Here is a 14,423-nt window from a genome sequence, read left to right as displayed (position 1 = left end):
GTGTCAAATGTCTAAATCTCTTCTAACAAATGGCCTAAGGAGGTGCAAAGCAAAGCATCCTCACCAGCATCCTGAGTTGGCAGTGAGGCATGGGACCCTGGAGGGAGTAGTGGTAAGTGTGACTCTGGAGTTCTCCAGTGGCAGCCCCCGGGCTACTTATCAGTGACTGGCTCCAGGTGGAGAGGAGAGCCCAGAGGAGGCAGGTGGCTGCCCCAGCCTGGAGGTGAAAGTCTTAAAATAAAATGCCAGATGCCTATACTATACTATTCTAATCCTTTCTGAGAAGCTGAAATTACCCCTGCTGGAAGTGCTGTAGTTCTAAAAGGACAGATACACAGCAAGATCTTCCTGGGGCTAATATGGGGTTTGCAGGCAAGTAGGCCTCAGAGCCTTTTCCTGGTAGTGATATCTGTGGGCAGGCACAGTTTCCACAGTTTCCAGAAATTCCAGCGGAAGTAGTGAGAAGGAGGAATCTGCCTTTGAGTGAGGACCAAAGAAAGCAGAAATTCCTCTTGGGACTTTTTCCTCTGGAGACCAGACACTTAGGAGCCTGTTTACTGGACTTCAAAAGCTTGTGACCCCCAGTCACTCTTTCTTGACCCCAAGGCTTTGCAATCCGTGGCTTCCCCACTGGACAGAAGTGGAACTGTCATGCTGCCTGTTCTGGGGTCTCCCAGAGGTTTTCCCATGCCCTCTCCTTGCTTCTAATGCCCTACAGACTTGGGGATCTGTGACCACATATGGTACAGAAGTAATGCTTGAGAATGGTTTAGATCAGTGATGTCAAGTAAGATTCACTTTTATGTCACCTTCATCAGTTGGAGGCCTCCCAGGCCCCTAAATTGGGAAAGATGCTGAGACAGAATCCCCATGGGTACAGTGCAGGGACAGTAAAGTCACATGTGCTGTGATTTGCTGTCCACTGTGTGGGTCCAGGAATATCAGAACCCTGGAAGATTATTCAAGGAGAAGCGAGGACAGCTTTTTTGCCAATCCAAGAGTGTTCTTGAGGAAGTCTGTCTTCCTCTCGGGCCTTCAGTTTCTTTCCTGTGTAACCGTGGGGCCAACACATAATTCCCAAGGCTCCTTTGGCCTGGTCTGCCAGGATTCTCTAGGGTCTGGTTCAAGGTGGATCCTGGCCCTTCGAGGTGGCAGAATCTGATCATGGCCCTGTTTCCTTAGATTTAGGCCTTGATACCCTTGGTGACAGCGTCCTGGGCTGAGTGACCACCTGAGGTTTTTCTGGTGATTTTGTGACCCATGTAAGACTTTGAGCTTTAGGGTTATTCTCTCAAGGAAATAGTGACATTTGGTGAAGAACCTGTTTGCTGTGGCTATGTGAGGCTTAGCCAAAAAAATGCAACATTTTTTTTTTTTTTTTTTTTTTTTTGAGACGGAGTCTTGCTCTGTAGCCCGGACTGGAGTGCAGTGGCCGGATCTCAGCTCACTGCAAGCTCCGCCTCCCGGGTTCTCGCCATTCTCCTGCCTCAGCCTCTGGAGTAGCTGGGACTACAGGCGCCCGCCACCTCGCCCGACTAGTTTTTTGTATTTTTAGTAGAGACGGGGTTTCACCGTGTTAGCCAGGATGGTCTCGATCTCCTGACCTCGTGATCCGCCCGTTTTATTAGGAGGTTAGGCCATCCATTGCCACAAAGTGTCAGATTCTAGGCCTAGAGCCTGGAGAAAACTTATTTTAAAATTGATGGGGGGGGTGGTGGCTGTAGCTCATGAATCAGGTGCTAAACCTGGAAACAAAAGGCCTCATGTGGCAGACTGTTTCTGAGCACAGATGAATGGATGAGCAACTGGCACCACTTTGCCCAGTTGGTCCAGCTTTCCACTTGGCCACCTAGGCTTGCTGTGAAGACCTCGTCTGGCAGAAATGACAGTGTTTTTGCCCCACCTTGATCTTAACTGTAATTTAGGACTAAAATCTTAGATTCTAAAGCATCAAAGGCAAGATGGCTCCCAGCTCTGTGAGCTCAGCTTCTCATTTCTTAGTTGAACAGGTGCAGTGTGGCTCAACACACGATTGCTGCTCTTGCTGCCAGGAATTGTCCCAGCATAGAAAGGAATGGGACACAACTCCTGCCCTCAAGATGTCTAAGGGAGGAAGCAGGCAGGTCAACTGGTACCTTATCACTGCAGGGCTGCAGCCAAGGTTTGTGAAGGATTTTGCAGGCCTATGGAATGGGGACTGATTGGTCCCAAGAGGGGACTGGGGAAAGCTTTGAAGAGGGGATGACATTTGGTTTGAACTTCAAAAAATTGTTGCTTTACCTCTTTCCCAAAGTTTTTGAGGTGGCTTATAAGAACACATACCATAAAAAGGACCAATATAAATTTAAACTCAGAAAAAGAGAAAATGGGCTGGGCAAGGTGGCTCATGCCTGTAATCCCAGCACTTTGGGAGGCTAAGGTGGGTGGATCATGAGGTCAGGAGATCAAGACCATCCTGGCCAACATGGTGAAACCCCGGCTCTGGTAAAAATACAAAAAATTAGCCAGGTGTGGTGGCATGTGCCTGTAGTCTCACCTACTCGGGAGGCTGAGGCAGGAGAATCGCTTGAAACGTGGGAGGCGGAGGTTGCAGTGAGCCGAGATTACACCACTGTGCTCCAGCCTGGGTGACAGAGTGAGACTACTCCTCAAAAATAAATAAATAAAGAGAAAATGGAACTTAGAAAATTAACAGGAAGAGTGAAAAGATAGATGTTGAGCCAGGCACGGTGGCTCGTGCCTGTAATCCCAACACTTTGGGAGACCAAGACAGGAAAATCTCTTGAGACCAGGAGCTTGAGACTTGCCTGGCAACATCTCAAGTGAGACCTTATCTCTACAAAAAATTTAAAAATTAGCTGAGCTGTGTGGCTCGTGCCTGTGATCCAGCTACTCAGGAGGCTGAGACCACAGCCCAGGAGATCGCCTGGGCCCAGCAGTTTGAGGCTGCAATGAGCTGGTACTACTGCAATCCAGCCTGGGTTACTGAACAAGACCCAGTTTCAAAAAAAAAGATATTCAAACCATGGGTCCCAACATAGTTACTGTATTTGACCGTTTGCAAAAGCTGAAAGCAAAACATGTTACACATTGTCAGAGAGGAAAATACACAGTAGTTCCTGAGTGTATATTGTTTTTCTTGACCTCATTCTTAAATAGCTTCATGGGAGTGGGAAGGAAGTGGTAGTTAATAAGTGAACCTGTAAACCAGTGTTTCTCAAAATGTAGTCCAGGGAATTGCATCAAAATTACAGTTACCTAGAGTGCTTCTTAAAATGCAGATTCCTGGGCCCCTGCCCCCAGGCTTATCAAATCAATCTGGTGAGTAGGACCCAAGAATCTGCAAATTCACATACTTCTGCAGATGTTTCTTCCTGCACTCCACAGTGTGAAAGCCCCTGCAATAGACGGGAACCTACCACCATTTGAAAGCAAGCTTGAGTGCTTGGCCTTTGAAGGTTGAGTGGGGCTTTAATGAGGGAGAGAGCAAAGCATGAGAAATGGCAGTTCCACTGAGGTCAGTCAGTGGTTCATTGCTGACGAGGTCACTTTTAAGTCATGTTTTAGAAGAACTACCAAGTGTGGCAGTTCAGGCATGTGGCAGGACTGTTCCTGAGCACAGATGAATGGATGAGCAGCTGGCCCCACTGTGCCCAGTTGGTCCAGCTTCCCACTTGGCCACCTACGCTGTGCTGTGTGGACCTTGTCTGGCAGTCTCCTTTAATTTTTTTTTATTTTTTATTATTTTTTTCTTTTTGAGACGGAGTCTTGCTTTGTTGCCCAGGCTGGAGTGCAGAGGTGTGATCTCAGCTCACTGCAGCCTCCACCTCCCAGGTTCCAGCGATTCTCCTGCCTCAGCCTCCCAGGTAGCTGGGATTACAGGCAAGTGCCACCACGCCCGGCTAACTTTTGTATTTTTAATAGAGACTTGGTTTCACCATATTGTCCAGGCTGGTCTCGAACTCCTGACCTCAGGTGATCTGCCCACCTCAGCCTCCCAAAATGCTGGGATTACAGGTGTGAGCCACCGCACCTGGACTATTTTTTTTTACAGCAAATTCTTTGTTTTTCTCTCTGTTCCCAAATGCAGGGTACTGAGACCACAGATGTGTTCTGTTTCCTGTTGAAAAAGCGTTTCTCACTTAGCTGGGTGTGGTGGCACGTGCTGTAGTCCCACGGGAGGCTGAGGTGAGAGGATTGCTTGAGCCCAGGAGTTCGATAATCATGCCGTTGCACTCCGGTCTGGGTGACAGAGCGAGACACTGTCTCTTAAAAAAAAAAAAAAAAAAAAAAAGGAAGAAAAAGGGTTTCTTTCCCTGGGACCTAATAGTGGCTTGGATGGTGAGTTGGTGGAAAGAACAGTGGGTGTTGGGGGTGTTGAACTTGTGTTTGTGTGTGGTGTACCCAAGAGATATCATGTCAGCATTAAGAATAAACTAATTCTGTTTTCTAGTCACTGAATTGTATGTTTTGACATCCTTATTTTGGAAGATACTTCCTTATTAGGAATGGGACTAAGGAGGGGGTCACCTTTCCCATCTGTGGGTCATATTTTAAAATATTTATTGTTCAAGTTTAAAGATATAACCTAATGTGTAAAGAAAAATACTACAAACATCTGATTTAAGAAACAAATCAGCCGAGCACAGTGGCTCGTGCCAGTAATCCCAGCACTGTGGGAGGCCAAGGCAGGTGGATCATGAGGTCAAGAGATCGAGACCATCCTGGCCAACATGGTGAAACCCCGTCTCTACTAAAAATACAAAAATTAGCTGGGCGTGGTGGTGCATGCCTGTAGTCCCAGCTACTCGGGAGGCTGTGGCAGGAGAATCGCTTGAACCCGGGAGGCAGAGGTTGCAGTGAGCCGAGATTGCGCCACCGCATTCTAGCCTGGCGACAGAGTGAGACTCCGTCTCAAAAAGAAGAAAAAAAAAAAAAGAAATCATTTCCTGCACCTTCGAAACCTTCATGAGTTAGATTTTGAAACTCAGTGAGAAATGCTTCACATGAGAATCGAGAGTCCCTTCTGGTGACTCTCCATCCCCTGCTCTTCTGTCAAGTTTTCTTGTAGGTTTATGGAAACCTTTGTTACTTGTGCTGGTAGCAGAGAAGCGGAGAGGATAGCTGCGTGTCACCCACACAACTAGGATTTGTTGATGTACTCCCATGTGCATGGCAGCCAAGTGGACACAGCTCCGTGATGAATCCTCCCAAGAGGACTAGGGGCCCTGATGGAGGCTGCTTCTTTGCAAAGCTTTCCTTGACTCTCTTCCCTGACCCCTGGTTGATTCCCCTTCTTTTTTTTTTTTTTTTTTTTTTTCCTTGAGACGGAGTCTCGCTCTGTCGCCCAGGCTGGAGTGCAGTGGCCGGATCTCAGCTCACTGCAAGCTCTGCCTCCCGGGTTCACGCCATTCTCCTGCCTCAGCCTCCCGAGTAGCTGGGACTACAGGCGCCGCCACCACGCCCGGCTAGATTTTTGTATTTTTTTAGTAGAGACGGGGTTTCGCCGTGTTAACCAGGATGGTCTCGATCTCCTGACCTCGTGATCCGCCCGTCTCGGCCTCCCAAAGTGCTGGGATTACAGGCTTGAGCCACCGCGCCCGGCCAATTCCCCTTCTTCTGTGCTAGTTTTAGCTTGTTGTTTGTTACCTGTCACACTCACCCAGTACTGTTGGCTTTGCTGGTCTCCTTGACTGCTGGGGGCAAAGACCTTTTTTTGTTGTTGTTGAGACACAGTCTTGCTCTGTCGCCCAGGCTGGAGTGCAATGGTGTGATTTCGGCTCACTGTAGCCGTCACCTCCCAGGTTCAAGAGATTCTCCTGCCTCAGCCTCCCAAGTAGCTGAGATTACGGCTACACCACACCCGGTTAATTTTTGTATTTTTAGTAGAGATGGGGTTTAGTAGAGATAGGATTTTACCATGTTGGCCAGGCTGATCTCCAACCCCTGATCTCAAGGTGACCTGCCTGTCTCGGCCTCCTAAAGTGCTGGGATTACAAACGTGAGCCACCACACCCAGCCTCAAAGACCTCTTCTTTACTTGCTCACCCGGCCGCCTGCCTGCTCCCCCACTCCCAGCCCCGCATGCCCTGTATCACCTGGCACATGATACATACTAACTGGGTACATGTTTGAATATGAATGAATGTGGTGCTGTGAATGCTTAGGGGATGTGGGTGAAGTGCTTAAGAACGAACCTTGAGAGGTCTGGGAAGGCTTCCTAGGGGAGGTGATGTTTGAACTAAGGCCAGGCAGCTGTTAGATTTGGTGATACTGAAGCCCTTGGAGACTTAGAGAGCTTGCACTCTTCCCAGAATGACGGGTGAGCCACGTACAGTAAATGGTGCTTCTCATTTCTAGCCCAAGGGGCCTCAAGGGGCACCGTGATTTCACGAGAATGCTGCAAGCAAATCTTTTCTGAAGCTGGGGAATTTGGTGGTAATGCCTGGCTCAGCTTGCGGTGCGCACCTGGCCTTTGGAAGATTGGTACAGAGAGAAGCGGCCCACCCACGTGAGCCTGTGGAGCAGCACTGGTGGGGGAGCTGGCTTGTGAAGAGGGACTGTGCAGTGTACTGTCAGGTCTGAGACCCAGGAGGAAATTCCAACATCCCAGCTTTCAGAACCACAGAGCTCTAGGCACTGCCTAGTTCCACGTGTTCCCAAATGTTTCCTGAATACTTGAATTTCCTGTCCAGGAAATTTTCAAAAGAAACTTAGAGTCCTGACCCCATGGCTGCCAAAGAAGGATTTTTTAAAAATTAAATTTAAAAAATCAGTCCAGTATGAAAATCTACCATGATGATTTCATAAGAGAAAGGACATTTTAATATTCAAAGAGTAAGAAGCACTTAATCTTGGAAGAAAGGGCATTCCTATACATTATTACCTTTAGTTTAATGAAAAAACACCTACATGGTCTTTACTTTTATGATTTCTTTCCTGGGCTAGTGAAACATTGTCACAATAAAGCATCAGGCCAATGCTTCTTTCCACCCACTGGCCAATCAGTTGACAAGCAGTGACTAGATGTTTCAGCCTGTTTTGCTGAGGCTAAAGGATTGAACTAGTGCTTCAGCCAGCATGAAAACCAGTCAGGAGTCTGTGCTGGTGTTGGCTTAGATTAGCAGGGCCTTTGATGGAGGGGCATATTTGTGTTTGGGTTTGCTGTACCAGGCAGGGGAGCGGTGGAATTGGTCTGAGTTGAGCTCACACATTGAAGTTATTGAGCGACTTACATGCAAGGCCATGACCTGGACTCCCAGCCGAGAGGCCCACGTGGCGGGGCTTGAGCTGGGGGAGCCGAGGACAGCTTACATCTGCTCATCTGCTTACGTAACCCTGCCTCCCAGCTTCCAGAGCCAAGAAAACACACAAGCCAGCCCAGCGGGGCTGAGAGCCTGTGGTAGCACACGCCATGCGCCACACAGCAAGGGCGCCTTGGCTCATCCTGAGGACTGTCATGAAGTCCTCAGCACTCTGCCTCCTCCCAGAGCCTCTCCTTGCGACCCCAGGCAGTGGCTCTGAAACCTGGTCGCAGGTCTGCATGATTCTGAACAGAGGTAGTCATTGCCCTCCTGGAGTCTCAGCTCTCTGGAGTTTCTCACTGGGACAGAGCCAGGTGTGTAGCAGACCATGGCCCCTGCAGTGTGGCAGGAGGTGTGCAGTTCACTCAGAGGGCCTCCTGGCTGGCACTCGACCCAATTAGTCATTCAATTCCAGGTCTGGGGCTGCTGTCTGTTGTCTCAGAGGTGTAAGCTGTAAGATCCTTAGAATTGTAGAGGCTTCAGAGAGAAAAGGTGGAGAAAAACTTACCAGATTGGGCAAGAAGGGCAGAATTGGGAGTCAAGGTGTCTCAATGTGTTGGAAGCACGATGGGGGTTATGCAAGAGGCACAGTGAGTTCAGAAGGGAGCAGGAGAGCGAGAAGAGGCTGTTCAGTGATAAAGCTCTGCACAGAGCCATTGGAGGAGTAAGCTCCTTGACCATCCTTAAACCAGGGTAATTTTTATTTAGGTTCTGCCACACACTCAGCAGGGAGCTCCTGGAAGGCAGGATTTGTCTTGTTCATCCTCCCTCCCTACCTCAACCCAGTCCTCCTTGGACTGGCACACAGTAGGTACCCAGAAAGTGTCAATTGAAACAAATTGAAAGTGGTCTTGACACATATCACAGGGCAAATTTGCATTTAACTGACATTTCAGAGTAAAGACTCTCTGGCTTGGTACTCGATCAGCTTCTGTGGATTGTCAGCATGCTGTGGACACCCCCGGCATGGGAGTGAGTGGGCGTGTGTGTGTATGCGAGGGTGAGAGTGTTAGTGTGTGTGTTGGGGTTGGGGAGAGAGGAGGAAGAATAGAAGATGGACCACCAGGGTAGCAGCTTCTGCCCTGGGGAGATGGTGGTGTCAGTTGCTGAGGGAATCCTGAGGAGAAGCAGGTCTGGCTGTAGGTGGCGATGGTGATGGGGTTGCATGAGAGTCCATTTGGGGCAGGTTGAGTTTAAGGTGCCCATGGCATATGGCTAGCCATGTTCTATTGGCTGTGAGGTCAGGAGAGAGACATGAGATGGAAACAGAGGTTTGGGAACTGTCATGTGCTTAAACTAAATACCTGGGTGTAGGGAGAGTGAGAAGAGAAGGGGCAAAGATGGACATCCAAGAAAGAGGCTGAGAAAGCCTGGGAATTGAAGTAAGAGGAGGCATAGGTAAGTGTGACGCTTGGTGATCAAGGCTTCTTTCTACCTCTCCTGTGCGGGACACTTACGTCTCCTGTCTGCCTGGACATTCATGCTGAGGGTAGGGAAGGTGAGAGCAAGGATTTGTCTAAAGGTCTCGCTTTGGATACCTGCACTCCTCCTGGTTTACCAAGGGTCACTGGGCACCTCAGGGCGTTCTGAGACCTTAGAGATCATCCAGTCCAATCCCTGCAGTTTACAAATGAGGAAACCAGTACCCTGAGAGTGGCTGTACTCTCCACTCTCAGGATACCAAAGATCATCTGGAAAGTCACTGGTGGAGCTGGACCAGGGCCCAGGCATCTCTTCTCCTGTCCGGGGCTCTTGACTTCAGGACCACCTTTCTGAAACGCATGATGGGGCAACACCAGGACACTTTCCAGCCTGCAGGTGTCTGTCCCGCGGAAGCGAGGCAGGCCACGTGTGAATTCCTGTTTCTTGGGTGGGTTTCAGAAGATATAAGTAAGTTGGCAGGGTGACAGCCCAGGTGCTTCTTGGGTTCCCCAAAATGGGGTTATGTTTAGCAGCATCCTCAGAACCAAAGGTGGGGTGGGGGCTGTAGATGTTGTGGGGGCCCTCTGAAGTGAAAAGAGCCCTGTGACAGATCTTTTCTTCATGTTTTTCACAAGTTCACTGTGCAGCAGGACCCCCCAGGGGGCTTTGCCCAGGGTTGGGTGTTGGGCAGCCCAGGCCTGGCCGACCTTGTGGGGAAGGGTGTGAATGGTGAGAATCCCCGAGGGCCCTCTTTGCCCGAAAGCTCTAAAGCTTGACATCAGAGATGCCCATCACATGGCCCATCAGAGCCCTACTACCCAGCTTGCCCAGTGAGAATCATCTGGACTCCTTGTTAGGTAGCCATTTAGGTCTTTCCCAAAATCCACAGACTCTCTAAGGGAAGGGCCTGAGATTCTGTATTTGTACTAACTTCCTCAAGCAATTCTGGTGATAGGTTTGGGAAAAACCTGTCCAGGGTGATCGCTGGCTGAGTCCTGGTCTTCTCTGAAGAGCACAATGCCTGCTCACTTCAGGGCACCCTGGGAGGTGGGAGCTGGCTCAGCAGGCAGTCTTACAGGGGACTGAGCTTCAAGGCCCCTGTCCCTCCAGGAGGTAGGTGCATGGCCAGAGAGAGGGAGCAGGGCTTCATAGAGGGAGCCCTGAGGATCTTATTCCCTGCCCCAGAGGGTCTGCTGCCTGAGCTCTGTGATAGCACAGAGAGTAAAAGGACCAAGCTTGGTTGAGGCCTCTCAATGCAAAAGTTTGCTGGTTAGAGGAGAGGGGGAAGAGCATTTCTGGCAAAGAGAAAAGTGTGGATAGGCATGGCTTAAGGGATGGGGAGGGAGACAGACAGAGCTGACATTGAAGGGCCTATTGCTCAGCTGTGGGCCTTGGCCTTCCCTTGTGCAGGGTCACACAGCCTTAGAGCCATTGGAGGTTTTAGTGGGAAAGTAACATGGTCAGGGCTGTATCTCAGAAGAAAACGGACTAATGGGAACAGGTCCTGTGATGGTGGACCTGGGTCAGCTGTGGAGGGAGGGAAGATGTGAGTTGTGTACTGGGGAAGGGGATGGAAGAGGCAGCTATCTGGTGAGAGGAACCAGGCCCACAGCTTTTTTTCTCAGCCTGTTCAATTCAGAAGGGTGAGTGATTCCGGGAGTAGGGGGTGCTCGGAGAGCCACACATTATTGATAAACAGGGCAGGCTGAGGCCTGCTCACTGGCCCTGGGCGGGTTTCAGGTTTTGATCTGTGCTTCTGGTTGGTATTCCTACCTGTTCTCTGGGTTCCTTCCTTTGTTCTTGTGGCTCATTTGCTTCACAGGTGAAGCCGGTTACACTAGAGTAACAGTTCCCAAAGTGTGTTCCCTGGAAAAATGGTTCTGTAGCCAAATAAGTTTGGGAAATGGTGGGTTAAATATAACGGAGGGGTTTTTTTTGACTGCACAACTTCTCAGAGCCTTTGGTGTGTGTCGTGACTTTGCAGAAGCAGGATTTAAAATGCAGCGTTCCCTTTCTTATTTGACCACAGGACGTGTTTTTCCATTAAGCATCTTGCTGCGTCTAATGTTTTCTGGAACTCGTTTTGAGGAGGTCTAGTCTGCAGAGAGTGTGGGGAGCCTGGGTTCAAGTGTTGGCTCTTGACTCTCAGCAAAGCTTTGGTTCCCTGTGTTGCCTGGACTGTGCCATGCGTACCACATACCTTGTATGTGACCTTTTCCTCGTCCCTCTTCCCACCTGCCATTACCTCACAATCCACAATCTGCACCTCATCCAGTTTTCTTCGGAGGCAAGCACTCTCATACTAACTTACTTCCCTCATCTGCATCCATGTTCTTCTAGGCCAGAAACTTGGGAGTCAGCCCTCCCTCTTTGTTACTTCTTCTTCCTCTTTGTTGCTTTATCCCCTCTGTTACTAAGCATTCTTCTGTGTTCTTTCCAGCTATTTCTTTTATTTTCCCTCAGTCTCCTCTGGGATCTGTTTGCCTCCATCCCTCCCAGAGCTTGGTTCACCTTCCATCGAGTCCCTTCCTGAGACATGGTCACTCATGCCACTCCTGCTACCTTCCACTTTGAAGCTAACTCCCTCCACACTGATGTCTCCAACGTACATGTGTGCACATGTGCGTGCACACACACACACACATACATCCTTCTCCATTCTTAGGCTAGAATCAGAGAGATGATGTCAGTCATTTGTTCAAGACCACGCAGCTGGGAGGTGGCAGAGCTAAGTCTTAATCTCAGGGGTTTTGAGAAACTGCCTTCTCATCCATGATCACTGATTTCTACAACAGCCTATCAGGAACTCTGGGTAGAAATTATTTCCATTTTACAGTGGAGTCGGAGCGGGGAGGGTTCTGGGCAGGCGAGTGCTTCACAGATTGACCAACCATCTAGGTTTGCCCCACACTGAAGGGGGTTTCTGGGGATGGTTGGTCACCTAGTGCTGGATGTGGTGCCTGATGCTGGGCAAGAGGGCCCTCTCCGTGGCCACGTTGCCTCCCAGGAGGAGACTTTTCCTCTGCAGCTGCAGCCTGGCCGTCTGATGCAGCCTGTGGAGCAGTGGCAAGTCCTGTGGCCTGCTAACTTCTCCCTCCCTCCACCTCTCTAGTGGGCCCCATGCTGATTGAGTTTAACATGCCTGTGGACCTGGAGCTCGTGGCGAAGCAGAACCCAAATGTGAAGATGGGTGGCCGCTACACCCCCAGGGACTGCGTCTCTCCTCACAAGGTGGCCATCATCATTCCATTCCGCAACCGGCAGGAGCACCTCAAGTACTGGCTGTATTACTTGCACCCCATCCTGCAGCGCCAGCAGCTGGACTACGGCATCTATGTTATCAACCAGGTGAGGCCGGGGAAGGTGGAACGAGAGAGGGTGTGTGTGCGTGCAGCTGCGTATCAGATGTGTGTGTAATGAGGGCAGGGGAAGGGGAGTGATTTCACAGACACCTGGCACTTACAGCGAGGAGCCAGTCCCCCAACCACCACCAGTGCAGATGAGCTAAACGCCAAACAGTGTGCTTGCCTATTGCTGTCAACTCTGTTAGCCACGGGAAATGCTGGTGTGTTTTCATTGTTCTGTTTTTGTTTTCTGGAAGTAGCCTTCTAGCAAAATTGGGAAAAAAGACAACCCTAATTATTCCAAAGTAAACACTGATTATTCCCTGGGTTTGTGTAGCTGTGTATTTTCCTTTTAAAAATAAAACCATCATTTAGATATCAGACTTTTAGGTAACTTCAAAGTTTATCCAGTCAGTCAGACTGTGTCTCCTGGGGCACCTGGAGACAGTGCCCTTGGTTCAGGTCGCATGCCTGCATGCCAGCCCCTGGTGAAATATCTGGAGAAGTCTGATTCGTGGGCCATCTGAGAGTCATGTGGACTGGGCCGAGTCTGAGAAAAAGTTTCTCACTGCTCATCTGATCCATATATGTTGGACTTTAGCCCTGCTTAGGAAAGTAATGCTAAGGATAGGTCAGCTTTCATCACGATGGCATGGAGGATCAGATTGATCTAAGAGGCATCTTTATTGAAGTGAATTTTTCAGTGTATTTGAGGAGCATTATTTTTCCAAGAGTATAACTTTGATATTTCAAGATTATCCCTAAAATTCATGTCTTTAGACTGTAACCTCCTAGGTGCAATGACACATCCAACTTATCTAGGCACCCAATTTCATTGAAATTCATTTGAAGAGTCTGAGTATGCCCATTTCTACAAAGCCCAATGTCCATTTCATTTTGAGATAAACTCTGCTTTACGTAGGAGGATTGTTGGCAGTTTACTGCTTCCATCAAAGTCAAGGGACTCTGTGCACCTTCCCTGGGACCCCAGGGGAAGCCCTTGAGGACTGCTGTGGCACTGTGCCGCATCACTCACTGCAGGGAGATTCTGAAGAAGTGTAAGGTCTTGGTCCTGCCCTGTCCCGAAGCCTCCAACCCGCTTCTGGCAAGTGGGACCCTCCCAGGGAATGATTTGTTAACAGTCCCAAATAGCCTGTAATTGGATGGTGACTGCCAAATGCTTTGGAAGCTCAGAGGAAGGAGAGAGAGCAATGGCTTGGAAGGACCAGGATATAAACTAGGTTCTAAAGTCTGCAGGGAGATGGGCTTCTCAGCTAGGGCCAGTGAGCAGGGACCTCAAGGCAGAAAGGAGCCTTGCATGTTCCTGGAAATCGAGATGCCCGCTGAGGTAGGAAAGCACCAGAAGCTCTGAGGCCAGGTGTCAGAGCTAAGCCTGTGAGGCAGGAGAGAGCAGAACAAGCCCTGTTATAAGGAAACTGAAGCAGGACAGCAGGTGTTGGGCAAACCCCTTGAGGCTGTTTGAATTATTTGACCAAGTGAGGTACAGACCGGGGGCCTATGAACACCTGCAAGCAAGTCAGCCACGCAGTTATGGGTCACCTTGAAAGAATATTGGAGAATGCAAGAGAGAATAGGTAAATGTCCTGCAAAGTGCAGGTCACTGTAACCCAACAAGTATTCATTTAAGAAAAGCCCTGTGATGGAGAAACATTTGTCTGATGCCAGTGAACACATACCAGTGACGGCAAGATTCAGGAGCCTATTACTAAAGCAGTGGCAGCGAGCACCTGGAAGAGGCGGCCACCATCACCAGGAGACAGCAGGGATGACTAATAACAAGCCATGCCAGCTGCATCTCGTTTCTCTCTCTTGACAGTTGCTATGCCAGTAGATGAGGGATGTATTGTGGATACAGTGCTGTCATATCTTATCCAGCAGGGCATCTGACAGCATCCCACAAATCTGCCTGAGTAGAAGGCAGACAGCTGTGGTCTGGGTGCCATATAGGTAGGTTAAAATATATGTTTGGGCCTAGGCGCAGTGGCTCATGCCTGTAATCCCAGCACTTTGGGAGGCCAAGGCCGGCAGATCACTTGAAGTCAGGAGTTTGAGACCAGCCTGGCCAACATGGCGAAACCCCTTCTCTACTAAAAATACAAAAATTAGCTGGACGTAGTGGTGGGCGGCTGTAATCTCAACTACTCGGGAGGCTGAGGCAGGAGAATCTCTTGAACCCAGGAGGCAGAGGTTGCAGTGAACCGAGATCGTGCCACTGCACTCCAGCCTGGGCAACAGAGTGAGACTGACTCTGTTTCAAAATATATATATATATATATAAATAAATAAAATACATACTTGGGTAAAGAGGGTAAAAGAGAGTTAGTGATGATGC

At 49.4% G+C, this 14,423-nt stretch overlaps 1 protein-coding gene across 2 annotated transcripts in view; it reads left to right on the top strand.

Annotated features, from left to right (window-relative positions):
- Window positions 1-14,423, top strand: part of B4GALT1 (beta-1,4-galactosyltransferase 1) — a 66,000-nt gene that overhangs the window by 20,817 nt on the left and 30,760 nt on the right. For both annotated transcript variants that reach the window (XM_037998328.2, XM_073021723.1), the window contains exon 2: window positions 11,839-12,074. In XM_037998328.2, coding sequence (XP_037854256.2) covers window positions 11,839-12,074 — 236 coding nt within the window. The remainder of the gene's footprint in view (window positions 1-11,838; window positions 12,075-14,423) is intronic.

The sequence above is a fragment of the Chlorocebus sabaeus genome, chromosome 12 (genome assembly GCF_047675955.1).
Source record: "Chlorocebus sabaeus isolate Y175 chromosome 12, mChlSab1.0.hap1, whole genome shotgun sequence".
In the NCBI taxonomy this organism is placed as follows: Eukaryota; Metazoa; Chordata; class Mammalia; order Primates; family Cercopithecidae; genus Chlorocebus; species Chlorocebus sabaeus.
This window is presented reverse-complemented; position numbering and strand designations above follow the sequence as displayed.